Source organism: Ochotona curzoniae, unplaced genomic scaffold (genome assembly GCF_017591425.1).
Source record: "Ochotona curzoniae isolate NIBS_2020 unplaced genomic scaffold, NIBS_Ocur_1.0 patch336, whole genome shotgun sequence".
Lineage (NCBI taxonomy): Eukaryota > Metazoa > Chordata > Mammalia > Lagomorpha > Ochotonidae > Ochotona > Ochotona curzoniae.
This window is the reverse complement of record NW_024466902.1, coordinates 620,826-644,355: the sequence shown is the minus strand read 5'-3', so window position 1 is coordinate 644,355 and position 23,530 is coordinate 620,826. Positions and strand designations below refer to the sequence as shown.

The following is a 23,530-nucleotide window of genomic DNA, read 5'->3' as shown; positions in this document are numbered from 1 at the left end:
TTTGCATATATACTTATATGTGTCCATCTAGAAGCATATTTTCATAGAATGTGAAGTCAAGAACTAAATTAATGATGTAGCTGCAGGTCACCTAAGTCTCTCACCACTGTTAATCTCATTTAGGAAACAAGAATTAAAAAAAAGCAAATCCAAGTTGATGACTAACAAGGCCACTTTCCTGTTTCAGTCATTGCCTAGATAACAGCGTGCCCAGACTCCAAGAGGTCCCTGGAAGCAGTGGCTAGTTAGCTAGCTTCTCTATGGTTCAGATTCCGAATCCCAAAATAAGAATACAAAGGTTTTTATCCCATAGGCTTGTTATAAGGATTAAGGAAATGTGGGGCCCGGCGCGGTGGCACAGTGGTTAAGGTCCTCTCCTTGCACGCCCCGGATCCCATATGGGCGCCAGTTCTATCCCGGCAGCCCCACTTCCCTTCCAGCTCCCTGCCTGTGGCCCGGGAAAGCAGTCGAGGATGGCCCAGGGTTTTGGGACCCTGCACCCGCGTGGGAGACCCAGAAGAGGCTCCTGGCTTCAGATCGGCATAGCATCGGCCGTTGTGGTCACTTGGGGAGTGAATCATCGGATGGAAGATCTTCCTCTCTGTCTCTCCTTTCTGTATATCCGCCTTTCCAATAAAAAATAATAAAAATCAATCTTTAAAAAAAAGGATTAAGGAAATGTGTCAGAACAAACACAGTTGAAAAGTACTTGGCATCTAAAAAGTTCTATATGTGTGGACTAAAATCAATATTGTAAATTCCATTTTATTTCTGGGGGGAGAGATATCAAGGCAAGAAATTACGGTTAGGACCCTGAGGTGAAGTTTGTTTTTTTTAAGATTTATTTATTTGAAAGGCAGAGTTAGAGTGACAGAAGGGAGAGAGAAAGATCTTCTCTCCATTGGTTCACTCCGCAGATGGCTGCAATGGCTGGAGCTGAGCTTATCTGAAGCCAGGAGCTGGGAGCATCTTCCAGGTCTCTCACATGGGGGTACAGGGTCCCAAGCACTTGGGCCGTCCTTGACTGCTTTCCCAGGCCATAAGCAGGGAGCTGGATGGGAAGTGGAGCAGCTGGACTCAAATTGGTGCTGCTAAGGAAGGCTGGTACTGCAGGTGCTGGCTTTACTTGTTGCACCATAGCACCAGCCTGAAGTGAAATTTAAACTCTTGGAGACTTAGAGAATGGATTGGTTTGTGGTCAGGATTGTTCTTAGTATTTGGGAAAGGGATAACAGTTTGGACAGTTAGTAAGTCATGAAATTAAAATATAATTGTTAAGTGGCTTGCAGGGTAAAAGAGTCCTTTAGAACTCAGGTTCTCCAATATGGCTATGTATCAAGATCACCTGGGCAATGCCCAAATACCAGTGTAGGGTCCTAGGCCCACATCCCTAGTGAACTTTGTTTTGTTTTTACTTGAGATGGAGAAAGAGTGAGAGAGAGAGATCCTATTAGTTGGGGCTGGAATGGAGCTAGGGAGTCAGGAACTCAAGCCACATCTCTTCAGTGGGTGACAGAAACAACTGCTGGAGCCGTCACTGCTGCCTCCCAGCATGCACGCTGGAGGCAAGTTGAAGGCAGGAGCCAGAGCTTGGACTTAAACCCTGGGTCTCTTATATGGGTTGTGGGTATCTTAACTTCTTGGCTAAAAGTCTGCTCCCCCTCGATTTTCTGATTTAGTTGTTCTGGGATGAGATTCTGATATTAATATTTTTAAAACTCCACAGATGTTTTTAATATGTAGTTCAAATGAGAATCACTAATTTACATGAGCACTAAGGAAAAACTGCAAAACTGAAATAATATTTTTGTCTTTAATAATAAAGGAAGAGGGGCTGACGCCATGATGTATCATGGCAAGCCTTTGCCTGCAATGTCAGCATCTCATATGGGCGCTGGTTCCAGTTTTGGTGGCTCCAATTCCAATCCAGTTCCCTAATTGTGGTTTGAGAAGACAACGGAGGGTGGCCCAAGTCATTGGGCCCCTGCACCCATTTGGTTCCGAGCCAGAAAAAGCTTCAGGTTCCTAGTTTCAGATTGGCTTGGCTGTGGCCATTGAGGCCATTTGGGGAGTGAACCAGCTGATGGACGATGTCTCTGTCTCTCCTTTTCTTTATAGATCTGTCTTTCAAATAAAAAAAAAAAACAATAGATCTACAAAAAAACAGAATAAAGCAAATAGTAGGCACAAATAGTGGGCCATCCATGTACATAGTAAATTAAGTTACCGGATGGGTTCCTTAAACCACCACTCAGAAAGAAGTGCTTCAAGAATCTCAGGAGGCAATGGCTCGCTCTCCATCAGACTTGTCTTGATGGCTTCTTCTTCTTCTGTAAGCTGTATGTCTACTGGCTGGAAGCAAACATCAGAAAAGCCAAATGAATTTTAAAACTCTATGCTAATAAATCATGCTATAGTATGTGGGTGGTTAGGATGGCATCTCTATTTTTTAAAATTTTTTCCTCTAAGATCTTTTTTGTTTTGTTTTGTTTTAATGCTAGGGTTTTGAAGTCTTTTCTTTAAACCATGAGCTCCTATAGTTATAAACAGTAAACAATGTCCCTAGAGCTAAGACAAGTTAGCTGTGACAACATGAGGCATCTGTACACGGCCTTGTGGTCAGGCTGTGTCTCATCACTCCCTGCCACAACCTTGCTGCTTTGTCCCATGGGATCACAAGGCTTAGCTGACTTTTCACTACAATCTATCTGTCCTACGAATCCACACAACTATCTCTCCAACCTACAGGCTGATTAGGGGATGGGTGAGTGCGGGCAGGCTCAGGTCATTCTCAGGTCACAACAACAAACAGAAAACATGCTCATCATGAAGTCCCATCAAGTCTTTCTAAAGTAGGGTTACTTTAGACTGATGGTAAAATGTCACAGTTCTTTCTAGAATGACATGACATTTTAGTCCAGCCCCTTTTTCATCTGAAATTCTGCAAATAAATAAGGGCTGGCACACTGTTGCTTTTGAGTAAGTGGGATTTAATTACATAGAAATATTAAAATCCTTTCATGGGCTTCCCAAGAAACCAAGCAATCCACAAAACAGCCAAAGAATACCAAACTACAGCCCAAAGCAGGGAGCATCTTGTTGCATTAGAAAATCTGGACCTGTTGAATTTAGCAATCTGGACTAACGTGTGCTTTTTGGTTAACAGACCACGAGCTTCTCCCCATCTCTATGAAATGTGAGGGGAAATATTTAAAGAGTGTGTTTGCAGGGGTGCTGCCTTACTTGCTGGGATACCGCGTGTCTCTGCCCAATGCAGCTCAGCTTTGATCACACTTTACTAGGGTCCCTGACTTGGGGTCACTTGAGAACACAATGGTTTTCCCACCTCAGAAATTGTTAAAAAGTAAGAATCAATAACTTTTGAAAAAACAACTCCACATAGAAACATTTAAGAGATACAGACTTTCTCATAATTAATATTTTGAGATCCAGGGATGATATTTTTATATTCTCTGGTAGAAAGCAGAGAATATAAAAATAATAACAAAATTTAGAATCTGGGTCAGACATAATAGTGGGCCCCGTCCCAAACAGCTGCTGAGCCACAGTCTCAGCAGGGATGGCTGGCCTGGTTTTTAATGGAGCCACATGAAGCTCAATGTTTTTGTATTTCGAATGAGCAAGGAGATCCATATTTAGCACGTGGGGATAATGATTGATGAAATGGCCAATGGCTTTCTCTTCCTAGGAGCTTCTTGGAGCTTCAGGTCACCTCTGTTGGACCTTCCCCACTCACACCAGTCGGCCCAGCTACCTGCCGAGGGCCGAGTGCCATCACCTGCTTCTTTGCCTTTTCTTCCTCGACTGTCACGTTGGCCTGCATTGCAAGCTCTTCAAGCTCTTGCTTGGCTGCTTGTTCCTCCTCAGAGTCTTCCTCAAGTTCGGGCCCCACTCGTTTTTCAGTTTTGAGCAGCAGTTTCTCTTGCAGAACCTCATCAAACTGAATGTGGAAAAGGCCGAATTTCTCAGCTGCCTGTCTTCCACACACGGTTTTGCCAGCGCCCCGGGGGCCCAGGAGGCAGATTCTCAATGGAGGGGCCTGTTGTGGTGGGGAAAGGAAGGGAGGGCCAGAGTGGGAGGAGGGAGAGGGCAGGAGAGAAGGGGTGAATTATTAGAACACCTTCTCCCTGTGGCTGGGAGGAGTGCTCACGTCAGTCACTCAAGACGGTGTAGACAGGAAGAAGTCGGGAAACACACTCCACTGCACCTGCTGCAGTCTCAGGGAGTACCCATAACCCAGGATCAGCTTGACACAGTCACCGTGGCCAATGGTGTCCGTTGCGTTGAACTCTTTCCAAAGAGCTGCGGTTAACGGAGCCGGGGGAGACATTCTTAAGCTTGATTTAAGTAATCCAGCAGACAGAAAGCCCGTTTGTGGTGACACCCCAGATTCTGCTGCCACGGATTCTGTCCTCTCCACATGGGAGACAGGACATCCAGAGGCCAGCAGGGACCCGTGCTATACGGAGCATTTGTTGTACGTGGTATCTGTGCTGTGTTTCATCCCCTGGATTGAATAAAACACTCTTTCGCAAATTCTAGAAAGATACAGCATTCAATTTACCATCAAAGTCATTTTTGAGGGTAGGACCCAGTGGTATTAAGTAACTTCAGAATGTTGTGCACCCTTCACCATTATCCATCAGCAGCAGCCCAGTCTGGGACTCATTAAACAGAAACTCCCAGGTCCGGTTGTGGTGGAGCGGGTAAAATCTCTCCCAATGGTGATGGTAGTGGTGGGGGTGCAGGTTCCTGTCCCAGCTGCTCCGTTTCTGAGCCAGCTCCCTGCTAATGACCTGGCAAAAACAGTAGGGTTGGACCAAGTGCTTGTGCCGCTGCACTCAGGTGGGAGGCCTGGATGAAGCTCCTGGCTTCAACGTGGCCCAGCCTTGGCCACTGTAGCCACCTGGGAGTAGACCAGCAGATGGAAGATCAATGTTTTTCTGTAACTCTGACTTTCAAATAAATACATCTAAAAGAAAAAGTAATAACTCCTACTCCCATTCTACTTGGCTCCTGGTAATGACTACTCCATTTTCAATTTCTAAGATTTTGCCTATTTTAGATACCTCCTAGAGCTGCATCTCCCCTTTGGGCCTGACTTTAATAAATATTTTAAAAAAGAAGACAAAGAACTGCTCCAAGATGATGAACAAGTGAAAATTAGCAATGGCTTCACCAATATATCACAGACAGAAGATAGTTCTGTACATAGCCATATATCAGGAGCCACTCACCCCAGCAGTTCTAAATGTGTTCATCTGATCACGGATAGCTCACCCCACAGAATCTGTTCCCTAGCTCAGCCAATCAGTGTTGGCCCTTTCTGTTGCAAATCAACCAGTCAGGCGTGGCCTGAGAGCTGCCTCTGGTTATGAACCAATCAACAACAGTCTCCCCTGAATGGCTGCAATTCTTTAGTGGATCAGGCCAGTTGAAACTGAGGAAGCTGCTTATGCAACAAATACAGTATGTCTTTCTAGTTCTGATAAACAGACTGATACTTAGGCCTGGTTTGCTACAAGGCTTTCCTGAAGAAATCAAGGTAGAAAAGTATTTCATGTATGGGTCCAACATGGATAAGAGAGAGAGAGAATCTTCCATTTCCTGATTCATTTTCTTGAAGCCAGGAACCAAGAACTCTATCCTGCTCTCCCACGTGGGTACAGGGGCCTAAGCACTTGGGCCATCCTCCACTGTTTTCCCAGGTACATTAGCAGGGAGCTGGCTCAGAAGTGGAGCAGCAGGGACTCCAACTGGTGCTCACAGGGGCTGCTGGCGTTTCAAGCAGTGACTTCACCTTGGGCTCCACAATGCAGGCACCAGCAGGCTCCTTTATAAGCACTCAGGGGCAACAGTTGGTGGGGGAGGGCTGCGCCCACCTTTAGCGGTTCTTCATGAGCCACGTAGTCGTTGGGATGTTCCAGGAACTTGTCTTTCGCCTCCACACTTGAGAAGTAGTAGATCTTCTCTCGATACCTCACTGCTTCTTCTGTGTTGCCTGGCTGCAGGATGAAGTTTTCTTTGAGGACCACAGGACAGAAGTGCTTTGTATCTCCCAAATGCCTCCTTTTCTCTTTGATTCTGTCTTCATTCTGGAAATAGCATTCAGTTTAGGGAATATTATGACAAGGTATTTTCATGCAATATTACAGAGGAATTAAAAAAAAACTCTCCGGAGTAATATTTAATTTCTAACAATACAACATCATATGCAAAAAATCAGTTCTTACACTATGTTAATTAATTAAAACTCAGTTTCTTATATCTCTTTATGGTCACATCTTCAGTTTTCATTTCTTTAAAAAATGTATTTTTAAAAATTTTGGATTAACATATAATCCTTTTACACCTGTATGGCTACTATGTAATATTCCAATATACAGACATGAAGTGCTAATTTCAGTAATTGCCGTTTTGGGGCAAAGTCCTTTTTATCCTGGCTTTCTCTATAATTTAAAAGAATCTGAATATATTACCATTTTTGTTTCAAATGTGATTTATTACTTCTTCTTTTTACCTGATTCAACTTGTTAGAAGTTTGTCTATTTCTCCTGTCAGAAAATAATTTTTTTCCTTTTATAGAATTAGGTCTACTATGCCTTACATTATTTTTCTCCTTTACCTACTTAAGCAAAAGCAGGATTAATTTTATTTATATGAAAGGGAGAACTATGGGGCCAGGGGTAGAGTTCTCCTGTACAATGGTTTATTCTCCCAATTGCTGTAATAGCCAGGGTTGGCTCAGCTTGAAGCCAGGAGCCCAGAACTCCATCTCGGTCTCCACATGGGTGGTAGGGGCCCAAAGACCCAGACCATCCTCTGTTGCTTTCTCAGGTGCAGTAACAGGGAGTTAGACTGGAAGTGGAGCATCTGGGACTCGAATTGATGTTCTGATAGAGAACTTAAGCCACGTAGGTGATAACTTTGTCTGCTTCTCCATTATTTTGGCCCTCTCTTACCCACTTTTTAACTTTTTGTTTTGTTATACATTTTTCATGTTTGTGAGTCAAATGCTTATTATTATTATTATGATTTTTACAAATCTTTCTTGTTTTTCAATATATGCACATAAAGTAGGGCTGCCATTTGGCAACTAAAAACATAGCTTTCCCCAGTTATATCTGAATTTCAGACAAAAAAATCTCTTAGTAATGCTATGTGTAAAAATACTCATTTATCTACAATTCAAATTTAACTGGACATTAAGTGTTATCTGGTGATTTTTAAAAAAGATTTATTTATTTTTGTTGGAAAGACGGATTTATGAGAGAGAAAGAGAGAGGGAGAGAGTTCCTCCATCTGCTGTTTCACTCCCCAAGTGGCCTGAAAAGCCAGAGTTGGTTCTATCCAAAGTCAGGAGCCAGGAGCTTCCTCCAGGTCTCCCACATGGTTGCAGGGTCACCAGGTTCTAGGCCATCCTCCACTGTTTTTCCAGGCCACAAGCAGGGAGCTGAATGGGAAATGGAGCAGCCGGGACATGAACTGGTGCCCATGTGGGATCCTGGTGCATGCAAGGAGAGGACTATAACACTAGCCTACCATGTTGGGCCCTATCTGGTGATTCTAAGTTTCGATTTCTGCTATATACCACAAAGCTTTTACGTGGGGTTTAAAAATTATCATTTGGGTCTGCGATTTCATTATTAATTTCGTAACCCTTTAGCAATTGGAAAGAAAATGTGTGCAGTTTAAAATTTCTGAGTGGTTATGTTGAGGAAATATTAACCTGGGGTTAATTTCTGTATTATTTCAAGGGGAAAACAATGAAGGGATTTCTCACTCTCTCTTGTTTTCATCACACCACGTAGCCTTGGCATTTCAGTGGGTCAAGCAGAGCCTGAGGAGCGGGGAGAGTGTGGGTGACAATGCGGATTTCCGAGATGGAAAAGCTGGATTTGTTTTTGCCAGGGTCACATGTGACAGTTGCCCTCTACAGTTGTATCTATTCAATGACTTGCCAAATGAGGATGAATAAGAACCGAGGAATCCCACCTCCTCCTCTTCTTCCTCCTCTTCCTCCAGCTCCTCCTCAGCTTCGGCTTCTGCCTGATAGTCATCCGCTTCTTCGTCGTAGTCATCCACAGTTAATTCCCAGCCAGTGTATTGGAAAGGTTCTATCACAGAAATAACAAAAGTTATCGGAGGAGATCGTTTCAGAAGAGGATATTAGCATACCGCAGCACACAAAGGTAAGGAACATTGATTACTATGATTGATTCGGGTTAAATAAGGATGGACCATCACAGACCCTCTCACCGGTCCATATGTGCCTCACTACTCTCGTCTGGTCAGTCAGAATCTGCACTATCATCATGGTTTAATAATTTATGTATTCAGCGGCCGGTGCGGTGGCTCAGTAAGCCAATCTGCCACCTATAAGTGCCAGGATCCATATGGGCACCGGTTTGTATCCTGGCTGCTTCACTCCCTATCCAGCTCCCTGCTTGTGGCCTGGGAAAGCAGTGAAGGATGGCCCAAAATCTTGGGACCCTGTACCTGTGAGGGAGACCTGAAAGAGGCTCCTGGCTCCTGGCTTCAGCACGGCCCAGACCCAGCTGTTGTGGCCGTTTGGGAAGTAAACCAGTGAATGGAAGAGCTTTCTCTCTCTTTTTCTCCTCCTTTTTGTAAATCTGCCTTGACAATAAAAATAAATTTTTAAAAATAATCAATCTTTTATTAAAAAAAATAAATCTCCCTAAGTGGCCCATTAGCTGGAGCTGAGCCTATCTGAAGCTAGGAGCCAGCAGCTTTTTTCCAGGTCTCCAACATGAGTGCAGGCTTTGGGCCATCTTCCACTGCCTTCCCAGGCCACAAGCAGGGAGCTGGATGGGAAGTGGAGCAGCTGGGACGTGAACCAAGGTCATATGGGATTCTAGCACTTGTAGGCAGAGCATGAGTTAATTGATCCTTTATTTATTCATTTTATGCTGGCCCCCTAAAATAAATGAGTCTTTAATACAATAATTTATATGTTCAAGATATCCTGAGGCCATTGAATGTTTACTTCATAAACTATGAGGTAAGGTTTCTGAATTTCCAAATGCTTTACTACCATGACATGATAAGAAGTTTATAACGTCAGCCCGTACTTTCCATGGTCTCAACTACTTTTTGAAGCAGTTCCTTTGGAGTCTTGTCGGTGATGTCTACGTACAAAATTTGAATAAAAGATTCATGGAGTAATGCTTCCAGCTGTTTCCACAAGAAGGTATAGGAATTCAGTTTGTCTTTAAACAGCTCCATTTCAGGAACATCAGGGTAAGAGCCTTCTGGGAAGTCTGGTAGTACCACTGGCAAGGGAAGAGTAAGAAAACAGAGGTGTCAGAATCAGAGCTCTAGCTTTACAGCCCAAATTATCTATACTTTACAATATATTTTTTAAAGATTTATTTATTTTTATTGGAAAGGCAGACACACAGAGAGGAGAGACAGAGAGGAAGATCTTCCATCCGTTGATTCACTCCCCAAGTGAGCGCAGTGGCTGGAGCTGAGCCAATCCGAAGCTGAGCCAGGAGCCAAGAGCTTCTTCTGAGTCTTCCATGAAGGCACAGGGTCCCAAGGCTTTGGGGTGTCCCCGACTGCTTTCCCAGGCCACAGGCAAGGAGCTGGATGGGAAGTGGGGCTGCTGGGATTGGAACTGGCATCCTTATGGCATCCCGGTGCATTCAAGGTGAGGACTTTAACTACTACACTATTGCGCCGGGCCCTACAATATTTTTTAAACACCTGAGCTTTCAGGTAACCTGCCTGTTGGAATATCCAAAGCCCATATTCTTAGCTTTTCTTTTCTTTCTTTTTTTAATCAATTAACTGATTTCAAAGGCAGAGTTACAGAGGTAGAAGGAGACACACACACACACAGATTTGCAGGTTCATTCCCCAGATGGCCACAGTGGCTGGGATTGGGCCAGAGCGAAGCCAGGAGCTCCCTCTGGGTCTCCCAGGTGACTTGCAGGTGCCCAAATCCTTGGGACCATCCTCTGCTCCTTTCCGCAGGACATTAGTTGGCAGCTGGATCAGACTCGAACTGGCACTCGTGTGAGAGGCTGGCAGAGCAGGCAGCTATGTTGCCACAACGCTAGCTGCTGGAGTGCTTCTGGGTCAGTCATGGCTCTCCTCCTGGTTCCAGCCTCTTATTGCTGTGCACCCAGACCAGCAGCAGTGAGGCCTCATGGAGTTGGGCCCCTGCCATGCTAGGGAGACGTAGACTGGGCTTCACCTCCAGCTTTGGTCCTGCCTATCCCTGGTCACTATGGGCATCTCTGCGACTGAACCAATAGGAGTTCTGCCTGTCTGTCTCTCAAATGAATAAACAATAGGAAAACACTTGGAAGAAATATGCTTGATTTCTTAAATTAGCTGTTGACAGATTATTATTAGTTAAACCCAAAGTTTTTGGATATTTAATTAATGGATTTCCTATGAAAACTTTAACTGTTAATAAAATGTGTGATATAAAATTTTATAAAAATCAGTGTTACAAGCTGACAAGATATACTTTTAATGGGTTAAGTTATGTGAATATAATGTACATCAACTGAAGAAATAAGTAGGAAAGAAATAAGTATGAAGTAGGAGTTTATGCCTCTTGATCTCCCATATGGGTGCAGGGCCAATGGCCTTGGGCCATCTTCTGTCGCTCTCCCAGGTCACAAGCAGAGAGCTGGATTGGAAATGGGGCAGTCAGTAAAATTGAAATGTCAATGAAGTAGTCATAGGATGTGGTTAAGAACTTGCATTTTTAAACATATTGGTTACTCAATATCATGTCAAATAATTCCATAATGTTGTAAATTGTCGTTGATGTTATGTTGTGGCTTTAAATTGATCAGGATGATATTCTGCCAGCTCTGCCTTCAGACCAGAGATGGTCTCCCCAAGAAACTGTTGAATTTATCCAGACAATAAGATGCTGGACTCTATGCTTGGTATATGCTTGCGATAAAAGAATCTTGACTGAATTTGAAATATAATACTGCAACAAGGTGGAGGAATCCACCATGGGGGGAGGGTACAGGGAGAGGTTGGGGAATCCCAGAGCCTATAAAACTGTGTCACATAATGCAATGTAATTAATAAAAAAAAAAAAAAAGAGATGGGGCAGTCAGAACTCAAACTGGAGCCCATACTATCACTTTTTAAAAATATTTTTTAAATTAACAGTAATTGTGTATTTTGAGGGACATGATGCAGTCTTTATATGCACATACTATGCACCAATCAAATCAACGTAAACCACATCTCCTATTTCCCTCTTTTGATAGTATTCAATGAACTACTTTGAAGAGTCTAACCTGTTTCAGCCAGGTCTTCAGCTTCCACACCTTCTTTGGATCTTTTGGGAATTTGTTTTCCATCTGCAGCATCTTCAACAGGCTCAGAGACTTAAGAAAGAAAAGCTAATGGTTAATATTTGGATGCCTAAAAATATCATTCCATGATAATTTAGCTGCAAACAAAAGTTGCAAACACTGTTTAAATTATATGTAGTGTGAGGATAGCTTTAAAGGTTCATGGAAAAATGAAATAAAAAGGGGTTTAATTGCAAGTTTTCTACTAAGAAAAACAGTGTAAACCACAATCGAGTAAAGAACACCAAACAGCCACAGATCATTCCAGAATCACTTAGCTTTTTTGATCTAATCCAAGAATGCAGTAGTTGGGGATGATGAATGTCTGTCATTAGTCTAGAAGAGTTGTACAAGGTAAATATTCACGGAGTACAATTTGAACTAGGTTGACACGTGGGTTCAGATCAATCAGTCTGTAACTGATAGTGCCAGGAAGAAGTTTAACTGAAAGAGGTGTGTGCACACATGTATGGGCACATGGCACACACTTTATTCTCCCTTCTTGTTGGTAAACACCAGTGTTGGATATACTTTGCTTCACTTGAGGATAAGCCAATAGCAAGATAAAACCTATGGGAAAGTGCCATCATGAAGGGAAAGCGAATGTTGACTCAGATTCAGAGGAAGGCTTTGCTTCTGACAACAATATCTTACATAAGATGGAGCCAATTTTGCACGGTAGATGCTTGGAGAACCCAACCAGCACAGTTTGTGAAAAGGGCATCATAAGGCACAAAGGCAGACCAATTTAAAGACAGAAAAATAGGAAAGCTACCTGACACAACAAAATATGCCAGTGAATCCGAAAAGGCTGGGGCATTTGGGACGCAGCAATAAACAGCAGATGTGGAGGATGGCAAGTCTCCAGTGTACAGAGAGAAAGGGCAAAGAGCAGGAATGTATCTGAGCAGCTAACATCAGGTGACCAAAATTTAGTAAGTGACACAGAGAAAGCAACCAGAAGCGATAATTGAGTAATCAGAGATCAAAAAAACCTCTCTGAATTCCAGGAAAACTTGCTCACATAACAGAAACATCCAACAAATAATGCTGATGAAAAATACCCTTTGCTGTTGTGGCATAGCAAATTAAGCCATTGCCTGCGATGCCAGCCTTCCATGTGGGTGCCAGTTTTAACCCCGGCTGCATCACTTGTGATACAGCTCCTTCTAAGGACCTGGGAAATACAACTGAAGATGACTCATGGGCTTGGGTCCCTGCCATCCTAATGGGGGATCTGGATGAAGCTCCTGGTTTTGGCCTGGCCCAGTCTCAGCTATTGCAACCACTTGGGGATTGTACCAGTGGATGGAAGACCTCTCTCTCTCTCATTTACTCTCCCTCAAATAAATAAACAAACAAATCATTAAAAAAAAAAAACCTTTTAGCATCCTTTCAGGAAAAATCCAACATACACAAATAATGTCAGATTAGACTTCTTTGTGTAAGACAAGGAAGCAGTATTACCATGCAAAATTTTGAGAAAAAAAAAAGAGGTGATGACCAGATTTCATAGCATTTAAATTCTTTTTCATGTTTGAAAGCAATAGAGCTGGAGGAGCTCAGAAAACAGATCACCCTGTATGCTTAAAAAGAAACTTTCAGGAATCAGTCAGTGGCTCAACAGGCTAATCCTAATCTTGCAAGTACCAGCATTTTATGTGGGTTCCAGTTTGTGTTCTGGTTGCTCCACTTCAGATCCAACTCCCTGCTTATGGCCTGGAAAAACAGCAGAAGATAGCACAAGTCTTTGAGACTTTGTACCTGCTTGGGGGACTCAGAAGAAGCTCCTGGCTTCTGGCTTTGGATTGGCTCAGCTACGGTCATTGCGGGCATTTGGGACGTCAACCAGCAGATGGAAGATCTTTGTCTGTCTCTCCTTCTTTCTATAAATCTGCCTTTCAAATAAAAAAAATCTAAAAAACCACTTTAATAAAATGTAGATCAGATAAAAAGAGATGAGTCAAAATTGGAAATGTCAAGTATAGGGAAACTGTAAAATCTGGAAAAATCTCAGTAGAATTAGTGAAGTCACATGAACACTTTTAATGACCTTCATGTTTTATCAAACTTGGCTGGCTCTCTGAGTGCCTTTGAAACACACAGCTCAATGTCACTTCCACCAGCACGGAGGCCACTGTCTGGACTTTATTTTGAATTCTAAGTAGTTCACGTGGTTTTGAATTCTACATGTGACATCTGTTCATTACAATCTGTGCAGTGACAGACCGCACAACAAAGTCACCCCAGAGTTTAGGCTTTAGGGTCAGATTTTCCTAGGCATGAACATGAGCTTTTCCCATGCCGAGAGGGGACAATTTATAAAACGTTTGTTTATGTTCATTTTTCTCCCCTAGGCAGTTTTAAGCCAGAAGCTGCTTTAAAATAAGAATGTGGCGAGCCCGGAAGGGAAAGACTTTTTAAACCCAGGAATTTTAGATATCGAAAACACTTCTGTGCACGGGACTCAATACTGAACGGGTCCCCGGGATCTGAGGCAGCTGGCCTTGGACTTCTGTGTTAACTAAACCTTCTTAGAAGAACATGTGATGTTGGAGTAGAAGGATTTATCTTGATGACTTTAGGATGCTGGTTCCACTGTAGGTACAATTATGCAAAGCAAAGAATCCTGGAGAGAACTGCCAGAGAAGGAATTTAAAATGTGATTTTATATGAAAGTACTCACTCTGATCCTGAAAGAAAACAAACCAACAGCAATAGCAGCAATGGAGAAACGTTAAGCATAGAAAACCAAAACACAGCTCCCTGAAGACTTGGTGTCAACTACAAGAAATGCTTTATGTACAATGAGAAAGCTTTAAACAAGTAAACAGATATGTTTTAGTTGACTTTATATATATAAATTTTATATATACAATATAATATATAATAATGACACCGAAGGAAAGAAACAGGACAGCTCCGAGTCTCTTTTCTTTTAAGCTTCTCTTTAATCACTAGCCGATTAAAGGTAGAGCACATTGGAGAGTAGGTAAAAACCGAGAAGTGAAACAGACAGTGGAGTTATGTGCAATGAAACTAAACATTCTGGTGAGAACGAAATACCTAGGTAAATAGGAGTTGCAAATAAGGATTGTGCATTTTTGATGATTTTGCACTTTTGATGATTTTGTATGTGAATTATATACTTTCATGTTTGCATTTCAGATGACTTTGTGTAATAAGAACTTTAAATGCTATGTTAATAATTTAAAATTCTAACCTTTCTTTACTTAGGACAACATAAGTAGCAGAACAAAAGCAAAAACATCATGACAAGGTGAGAAACACCGTGGAAGAAAGGAAAAAGCTTTATATTTTGGTACCTTTAATAGTAATTTTTCACTCTTGCTTTTGAAGAGCTATCCGAAGACCTGTAGTTTGAAGGATTCATTATATACAAAGTGTCAAGTCTTATTTCAAAATGCCAACCCTAGGCCACTGCAGACTTAGCTTCCTGCCACACTGCACACCAAGTGATTCTGACGAGGTGGCTTGTCTCTGGGGCTACCCTCTCCCCTTCACAGTTGGCTTCCATGTTGTTGACACATACATATCCACACATGCCCACCCACACAGGCATGTGGACGTGAGTGCAAGTGAGGGCTTGGCCTTTGTTGAAGTCTAACCTGATTCAGGTTCCACTTCTGGGGCATCAGGTCTCTCAGGTCCTTCTGGTAAGGACTCTCGGATCTCCTTGGAGCCCTCAGGGCCCTCTGACTCTTCCGGGGCTTCCAACTCTTCACTCTCAGCCTCGTCTTCCTCCTCATTCTCAGCCTCCTCAATTTCTAAAAAAAAAAAAAAAAAAATCAGGAGAAAAGAAATGATCATTTCGTTGAAGCCAACAGAGATTTACTGGGTGCCGATAAGTTCTTTTCTCCTGGGGTAGGTGGCACAATGGGGAGACAGATTAAGATCTCTGGATTAAAATGTGGTTATAGAGGATGCTAGCTTCCTGCTCAGAGTGCTGTGGGAGGCCCTGACTAAAGAAGAAATATTTACAGTATTCCTAAATACTGCAATGGTAGAGAATAAAGAATAACTCCAGGCCCACTCAGTAAGGGGCTGGTTAGAGCTACATTGTCCAATATGGTAGCCACTAGATCCATCATCCACTATAGTAGCCACTATCCACCATAGTAGCCACTAGACATATGTGGCTACTGAGCACTTGAAGTGAGGCTACTACAGATTGAGATATCAATGTCAGCACAAAACACACACAATGGATTTCAAAGATTGCAACTACATAGGCGTCTCACATTGTCTTACGACTGGGTAGCATCAGGTTAGAGTTCCCTGTAATGATAGGGTTTCTTATTTCTTATTGCTGAAAATACTTGGTGTATTAAGTCTTCTATGAAGAATATGTCATGAATGGTAGTACTGGAATATCTGCCCATTTTTCTGTTATATAATTATAAAATTGACATTATGAAAATGGAAAACAATTTTTGTGCAAAGAAAATCTGAGACAAGATGAGCTTATTTCCTAGATTTTTGTGGGAGATTTCATCTGCCACTGAGTAGCTCCAAGAATCATGCCCTCATGGTAGGATATATCTCTAACATCTGAGTTGGAATCTAAATGTGAATGGTTAAACCCCAAAAGAAAAGAACAGCGAAGTGTTCTAGCTGGGTCTAAGTCCAGACTCTGGTGCGCATGGCTTCTAAGTGAGGAGCCAGGGATGTGCTGAATCTTTCTGGGAGGATTTTAAGGGTCATAAAACCCATGAATGAGATAGTGTGGATAACTCCTGCTGTCTGCTGGGGCTTAGTAATTTATTCTTCAGGCTCCCAAAGCAAAAAACAGCTGACACTGAAACCATCTACCAAGATGTATGAAAGCGTTTGAACTACAGGAACCATTTGCATCTTTGGCAATATATTAAACACGGACTAGTGGCTGGCTTAGGGACTACCTAGCTACCACAGCTGTGAAAAAGTGATAAGCATAAGAAAGATGGATACCACTGTATAGCACCATATGAAAATTATCTTCATTTCCTCCGGTGTCAAAGTCAGGCATATTGGGGAGTGCTGGCAGCATTCGTGACTAGTTGGAGATCATGCCAAGTTTCAGTTAAAAGCAAGTGAAAATAAAGTTGGAGTCATTTTCTCATGGAAATTCACAGGCCCCTGAGTTTGAAAGCCATGAATTCCAGGTTAGGAATTCAAATCTTGAAAGAAATTTCCAACTTCCAAAGGGAAGTTTTGCTAAAGCACAATGACAATGGTTATAGCAAAGGCTCCTTGTTCTCTCAACCCTGGCAAAATCCTTTTTAGAGCAATGATTCCATGAATCACATGTCACCATGTGTCACCATGTGATAAGAGCAACTGTCTAGACACCCTGCATAGCCAGCTCTCCCGGGGTGTGCACATGTTGGCATTGAGTCTGGAGGCTTTTTCTCTTGAATCCATTACTCTAGGGATCAAATAATTTATTGCATAAATTGGAACACTTGGGAGGAGGTCATAGACATACACTGGACTCCCCCAAGCCACCCGGGAGATGTATGACCCCATCTACAGTGCATCTGAGATGCTGTTGGGAGTGTGCAGTCACAAGACACAATTACATAGCACATCACAAGTCACATCAATGTGTCTTTGCCTTTTGCTTTTTGGTTCATGGCATTAATCAGTCTTCTATTTTCTTCCTCTATTCTCTGTGCTTCTTCCTTGGCTTTTCTGAAATGAAAAGATCCACAATTTAATTTTCTTTGGAAAGCAGGCATCTCATAAACACTAAAGGATTAAATATTTACAGTGATAAAGAGTAAATAGCTTATAATTTCTTATATGTTTTATAACAAAATTTTAAATTACTCATGCTTATGCTACTTCATTTTCAGGCTTTGTTTGTTGTGGCTAAGGGGAAAAAAATGGAATGTGACACTTTGAAAAACTGGGTACAAATCAGAAAACCTGTCCAAACGCAGAGGATTGCTGTTAGGTATTAAAACCTCTTATAAGCCACATAGAAGATCCAAGGGCAAACCATGAGGACAGCAATTATCTTGCCATGTGACTGGCATGTTCTGATACTGATGACTCATCATTTCTATAGTTTACAGAGCTTGAACTGTTGAACAGTTGAACAGTGGAAAGGAAATTACATTAGAAAAAACTTTGATAGGGGAGAGGGCATTGGCTTAGCTCTTAAGATACTGATTTGGGATGCCAATGCATCATATTGGAGTGTCTGGCTTGGACTCCTGGCTCCATGTGCCAGTGCAGTTTCCTGTGAGTGCGTTCTGCCATAAGTATCTTGGCACACAGTAGGGGTGCAGCTCTGCGGGCTTTGCCTGCTTTGTGACTGGAGGAGCCCTTCTGGGCAGCAGCCAGGTGCTCCCATGCAATAGCTCAGCAGGCTAATCCTCCACCTCACCTCGAAGCATCAGCTTCACACATGGTTGCTGATTTGTGTCCTGGTTTTACTTGGAAGAAGTTTAGGGCCCAGAGTGATAGCATAGTAGTTAAAGTCCTCGCCTTGAACGCACCGGGATCCCATATGGGTGCCAGTTCTAATCCCAGTGGCCCAACTTCCCATCCAGCTCCCTGCTTATGATCTGGGAAAGCAGTCGAGGACGGCCCAAAGCCTTGGGACCCTGCACCCATGTGGGAGACCTGGAAGAGACTCCAGGCTCCTGGCTTCGGATTGGCTCAGCTCCAGTCTTTGCGGCCGGTTGGGGAGTGAACCATTGGACGGAAGATCTTCCTCTCTGCCTCTCCTCTTCTCTGTATATATCTGCCTTTCCAATAAAAAAAAATAAATCTTTAGAAGAAGTTTAATATGGTCTGTGAAAGCATCTGTGTATTTTAGAGATGCTAGAAGTACTTGTGAATTTTCCGTTTCTCTTAATTAGATTGGATTTAGTTAATAGACTACCATTTTGATATTAAAGTTACTTCATAGCTTCATAGTAAAATTTGTAAGTACATGTTTAAGAACTATGAAAGATACAAGTGCCTGTTTATTACACCAGGCAGATTTTACCTTGCCTCTTCTTCTTCTCTTTTTTTCTTTTGTAAGTCTTCTACTAATCTTTCTAAAATCTTAGCATCAATTTCAGGCTTATTCTTCAAATATATTCTATTAAGTATAACCTTTCCTGAAATAAAGAGAAAAATATTATTTTCAAAGGCTATAGATTCAAATGTATTTAGAAGTGAGTAACAGAAATTATTTCTACCCAACATCCAAACATATTTTCTTTTAAGCATTTATCTAAATAAAGTCTGGATTTTTAAAGATATCAATAGGCCATCTTTAATTATTTAAAAAGTACATATTATTATGGGATATAATATGAAAATAGATGACATATTTTCCCCTGAAAACCCTCATCTCAAATATATTTGCTAAGAGATGACAGAACAATTAAAATTTAGTTCTGCTATCTTTTGTTCTTGATTTGTCCAACTTGATACAAAGAACTAAGATATTGTATTTGCCTCAGTCTTATCTGGTTTTTTAGAAATGACCTATTGATTAATTTGAAAAAGACAGAGGGGTGGGGATGGAGGAGAGGAAGAGGACGAGGGAGGAGAGAGCTTCCATGTCTTAGTTCACTCTGTAAATGCCTCCAATAGCCAGGGTTGGGTCGGGCAGGGCAGAACTCAGGAGCCTGGAACTCCACCTTGGCGCCCTGTGGGCGGCAGGGATCCAAGCGCTTAAGTCATCACCCACTACCTTTCCAGGGACATTAAGAAGAAGCAGCCAGGACTTGAACAAGCACTTTATCATGGCATGTTGGTGCCACAAACTATTGCTTAATTTGCTGTGCCCAAATGCTGCCCTTGCTCCTTCTCCACCCCAAGTCTTATCTATTGTTTCTTTAGAAGCCATAGCTACTGACTGGGAGGGGATGTTCAGTTCTCAGCTCCCATGAACGCTTATAAGGGCGTGCCGGACAGATCAGTGACTGTGGCACACTGTCTCTGGCTACCTCCTGGGTAAATGGAGCCTCCTGCTGTGTGTCTCTAGGTCCTGCAGCGATTGCTGGGGTGGGACATACATCTGGGGAAGGTAATGAGTTTTTATATTTCAACTGAAAATATTGTCAGCAGTAAGAGAAAGCTTCACTTTCAAATTTACGTGATAAATATTTACCAACCATTGCTTTCGAAATCTGATAGATAGATGACCAAATCAGGTATCAGTCCTTTGTCTAGTAAGACCATCCAGAGATCTTTGGCCATAGGGCAATTGTCCAGAATCCATCCTCCCTGCTTCGGGGCACCAACAAATCTGTTCTGATTTTCCTCCATTACCTGTGAAAAATTGCACCCTAATATTACCATCTTAATTTGGCAAGCCAAGCAATTATTTTCATCTGCCTTCTTTTTTTTTCTTTTTGTAGATCTAGGATATCTTTTGAATTTTTTTGACTTTCAGAAAGAAAAAAAAAAAGCCTTAGAAACTTAATTTTAAAAAGGAAATGATTTAAAAGCAATAACATTTTAAGTTTTAAAAGTTAGGATGGGAAGAAAGGCCTTTCTAAAACCACCACAACAGTACATTATTGCTGTAAATGATTTGGTATCACAGAATGTGCATCTTGATTCAGAAAGTTTGGTGCAGGGTGGGGTTGGTGTCTTGGAGTGTGCCTTTCCAAAACACTCCCAGGAGACTCCCCTTTGAGTGTCAAGGTCACCTTCAGACGGAGAACCCCTTTGCTTGCTTTCCCTTTCATCTCTCAGTGTGAGAACCGAAAGAAACAGCATGTTGCCAACAAAAGTGGGAAGGAATGGGTCAAATGAAATCTTGCAGGGGTTGAGTTCTCAACCTGCATCCACTCTTAAAGAACAAAAGCTTCGTCAGATGCTGGGACCTGAATGTGTGGGTCTGCGATTGCGCAGTTCTGAGGGCTTGGACCAAGTCTCTGTGCTGTCAGGTGGTCACGAACTGTCGGAAGTTAGAGGGGACGAGAAGTCAAGAGGAACACTATCTGTGTAGCTCTCTGCCATATGCAGGATTTAACCTTATTTGCTTTCTGAAATTTTATCTGAATAAATATATATTTTTTTGGTGGGGGAAAACAAGAATTTTAAACACTTTGCAATGAATGGAACTCAGAGAAGGTAAAGTTATGTGAAAGAAACATAAATGACTAATAAAAACTTGATTGTCCAAGTTTGAAATATAGAAAAATTAAAACAGTGTGACATAAGTGATAATTCCTCCATCTCATGTAACCTTTTTTGAAAAATACTTCATGTTTTTTATGATATTTTCTTGAGTAAATGCTAATTTGTTTAATCATCATTTTACTGCTAAATGTTTGAAGAATTATAACTTTGCTATGGCATTGTGTAAGTTACTCTATATTTCCTTTGATCAGATTCATGCAAGATATGTATTTAGGGCAAAAGGAAAAAGGAGTAACATTTTAAGTGGTTTTCATAAGTATTTTTATACTGTTTCAAAAAGCATATAAATCAATTTTTCATATTTCTAAAGGATTTATTTGTTTATTTGAAAGGCAGAGTTACAGAGAGAGAAAGAGGAACAGAGGGAGAGTGAGAGAGAGAGAAAGAAAGAGAGAGAGAGAGAGAGAGAGAGGAGACAAACAGAGAGAAAGATCTTCCATCTGTTGGTTCACTCCCCAAATGGTCACAACAGTTGGAGCTGAGCTGGTCATTAGCCAGGAGCCAGGAACTCGTTTTGGGTCTCCAATGCGGGTGCAGGGGCCCAAGGACTTTAGCCATCCTTTCCTGCCTTCCCAGGCACCTAAGTAGGGAAGTAGATCAGAAGTGGAGCAGCTGGGACTTGAACAGGTGTCATATGGGATGCAAGTGTCACAGGCAGCAGTTTAACCAACTACACCGCTGGCTGCTAAATAATTTTTTTCTTCCTAACAGTGTTTGAAAGTGACTGGATCATTATAGTCTCATTAATATTGATGGTTAAAAGATATTTTGATAATTTTATAAATGAGGGATTATATATATTTTTGTAGCTTGTTAATTGAACCTTTACTGTTTTTAAGATGACTTTTCTCAGGTTTTTACTGCAGGGATGAGAAGCTGACCAATGCTCTCCTCAAAGGTGGGTTTACCCCATTTGAAGGTTTAGTCCACTTTCAGTTGTGTGATATTGATCACAGTTCAGAGCAAGAAGTAGGAGTTCTTGGTGTTTCTGAAGGGGCAAATCAACATGGGAACAACCTGCAGAGCTACAGAAGCTGAAAGGCCACATGGGACACTCAGAGGGAGCCTTGGCAACCTGAGGCTCAGAGAGAGGCTGGGATGGCAGGGCTCAAGGAGACTTGCCCTGGTCTTACAGAAAGGTTCTCTCACAGGCTATTGCTTTTCCCTCTTCCAGAACGATCTTCAGTTACAGCACAGGAAACACAGATGCTCAGTGGTAGTCCATGGCTGATGCCATCTGCCTTTGACTTTTGAGAGTGGCAAAAACGGGAGCTGCAAAGGGACCTGGAGTTGTACGCATTGCGAAAGGCAAGCCTTGTGCTTTGCCAGCCGTGGCTTTCCTATGTCCCTCCTGGACTGGCAGCTCACTTGTGTGGTCTCTCCTCTCCCCGACGAATACGTACCCAAACAGACTGGAGGTGATGAATTAGCTGGGAAGCAAAACTTGCCTCCATTTGTGACTACCTAGCTCACTGATGAAATATTTGAGTTTGGTGCTGTTTTCATAGACATCCTTTTCTAACCATTGGAACTGAATCGAAGACAATATAAGTTAATGGACAAACTTCATCGCCATGAAGTTATAGAACATCATTTTGTTGGTAACTGAAAGCAATGTGCATCGGTCACTGTTCGCAGGGCTATTTTATACATAACCATGCTGACTACAGCATGCATGCCAATGTTGAGGCTATGCATTTTAACACGAAAAGGAGACTAAATAATTATACACACAGTAACAATGTTTCCTTAGTTACAGTTAACTCAATGACAGAAATCAGGCTTTTAAAAAAAATTCTTACTTCTCTGAGGACTTCCTCTAAGATTTCAGCATGCTTTTCGAATGGCTGGTCAAAGTTCATATCCTTGGCCGCTTTCAGAGTGTCCTCCAGTATGGCAACAACTGCTGGGTGATCCGCAGTGATCTCCTCTATCGACTCTTCTATTGAGGCTAAAGCAGAGGAAGTTAATCAGTCAATGTCATCTGTACTTTCAGTGGACAGTCAGTTCCTGACCCAAGGCAGACCATCTTTTTGTGACTGCAACACATTCCGTCCAAGAAGGGAACTGTTAGGCTGGGAATCACAAGCCAGCGGAGCAGTGTAAAGACAGGTGTGTCAGGAAGTACATGAGGCAAGAAGAAAAGTCACATTAGGGAGAACCAAGGAGGTCAGGCAAGACAGAGAGTGGCAGAGGATTCAGGTCCAGGGAGTCAGGAGCTCGGGTTCTTCTCTTAGAGGTGTGGGGGGCATGGTGCAGCCAACATCGCCGGTGGAAGATCCTGAACGTTCTAGAAATGTCTGCTCAGGTTGTTCATGTTATCCCATCGCCACTCTCCTCTTTTTTTTTTTTCTTTTTTAAATAACAAAATTCTGTTCCGCCTCCCCTTGGCTGCAATGTTGCCTAGCTAAAAAAGTAACATCACTCAACTTTCTTTGAACAGCTTGTTTGGCCGAAAAATTGCCAACACATTTTGTTCAGCAAGTCTTTCCGTCAATGTTTTAGAACTCTGGTGTGAGCCCCTTGATTCTCCTCTTTTCTGGGATGTGATGGTTGAGGGCTCCAGCGTTATTATGTTATGTGTGTGTTATTATGGTAGCCACCTGCCAAGGAAGGCAAAGCAGAAAGATGGTTTTCCTGTCTCCTATTTCTTTCTTCATCAAAAAAATAATTCATCTGTCACTTTTTCTGTGTTGCTATACATCTACCTGTTTGTAATAGAGTAGTTTTTCAGATATAATTGGGCATTAAGACTAGAAAAAAAATACATCACATTTCTGCTTCTAAATTCTGAGGGGGCTGTTTGTGTTTTTCAGAACCACAGTCAGATAGCCCAGATACGAATTTACCTTTGCCTTTTTTTTCATCTCCATCAGGGTCTTGAGAACTCCTTTTAAATGTGGATGCTTCACCAATTTCCTTTTCATCTGCAAATAAATCAGTGTTAATGCCTGAAGACGTTAAAGAAAAATGTAGGGACATTTCCAGAGATATTG

General features: G+C 42.1%; 1 protein-coding gene across 1 annotated transcript in view; it reads right to left on the bottom strand.

The window, feature by feature from the left end:
- The window catches only part of LOC121167132 (adenylate kinase 9-like), an 80,455-nt gene that overhangs the window by 23,415 nt on the left and 33,510 nt on the right, over positions 1-23,530 (bottom strand). The window contains exons 16-27 of the mRNA XM_040996513.1: positions 23,384-23,485; positions 22,337-22,485; positions 19,499-19,655; positions 18,379-18,493; positions 16,993-17,069; positions 15,005-15,163; positions 11,319-11,408; positions 9,114-9,314; positions 8,017-8,138; positions 5,904-6,116; positions 3,800-4,060; positions 2,228-2,352 (exon numbers count right to left, since the gene is read on the bottom strand). Of these exons, the coding sequence (XP_040852447.1) occupies positions 2,228-2,352; positions 3,800-4,060; positions 5,904-6,116; positions 8,017-8,138; positions 9,114-9,314; positions 11,319-11,408; positions 15,005-15,163; positions 16,993-17,069; positions 18,379-18,493; positions 19,499-19,655; positions 22,337-22,485; positions 23,384-23,485 (1,771 nt within the window). The remainder of the gene's footprint in view (positions 1-2,227; positions 2,353-3,799; positions 4,061-5,903; positions 6,117-8,016; positions 8,139-9,113; positions 9,315-11,318; positions 11,409-15,004; positions 15,164-16,992; positions 17,070-18,378; positions 18,494-19,498; positions 19,656-22,336; positions 22,486-23,383; positions 23,486-23,530) is intronic.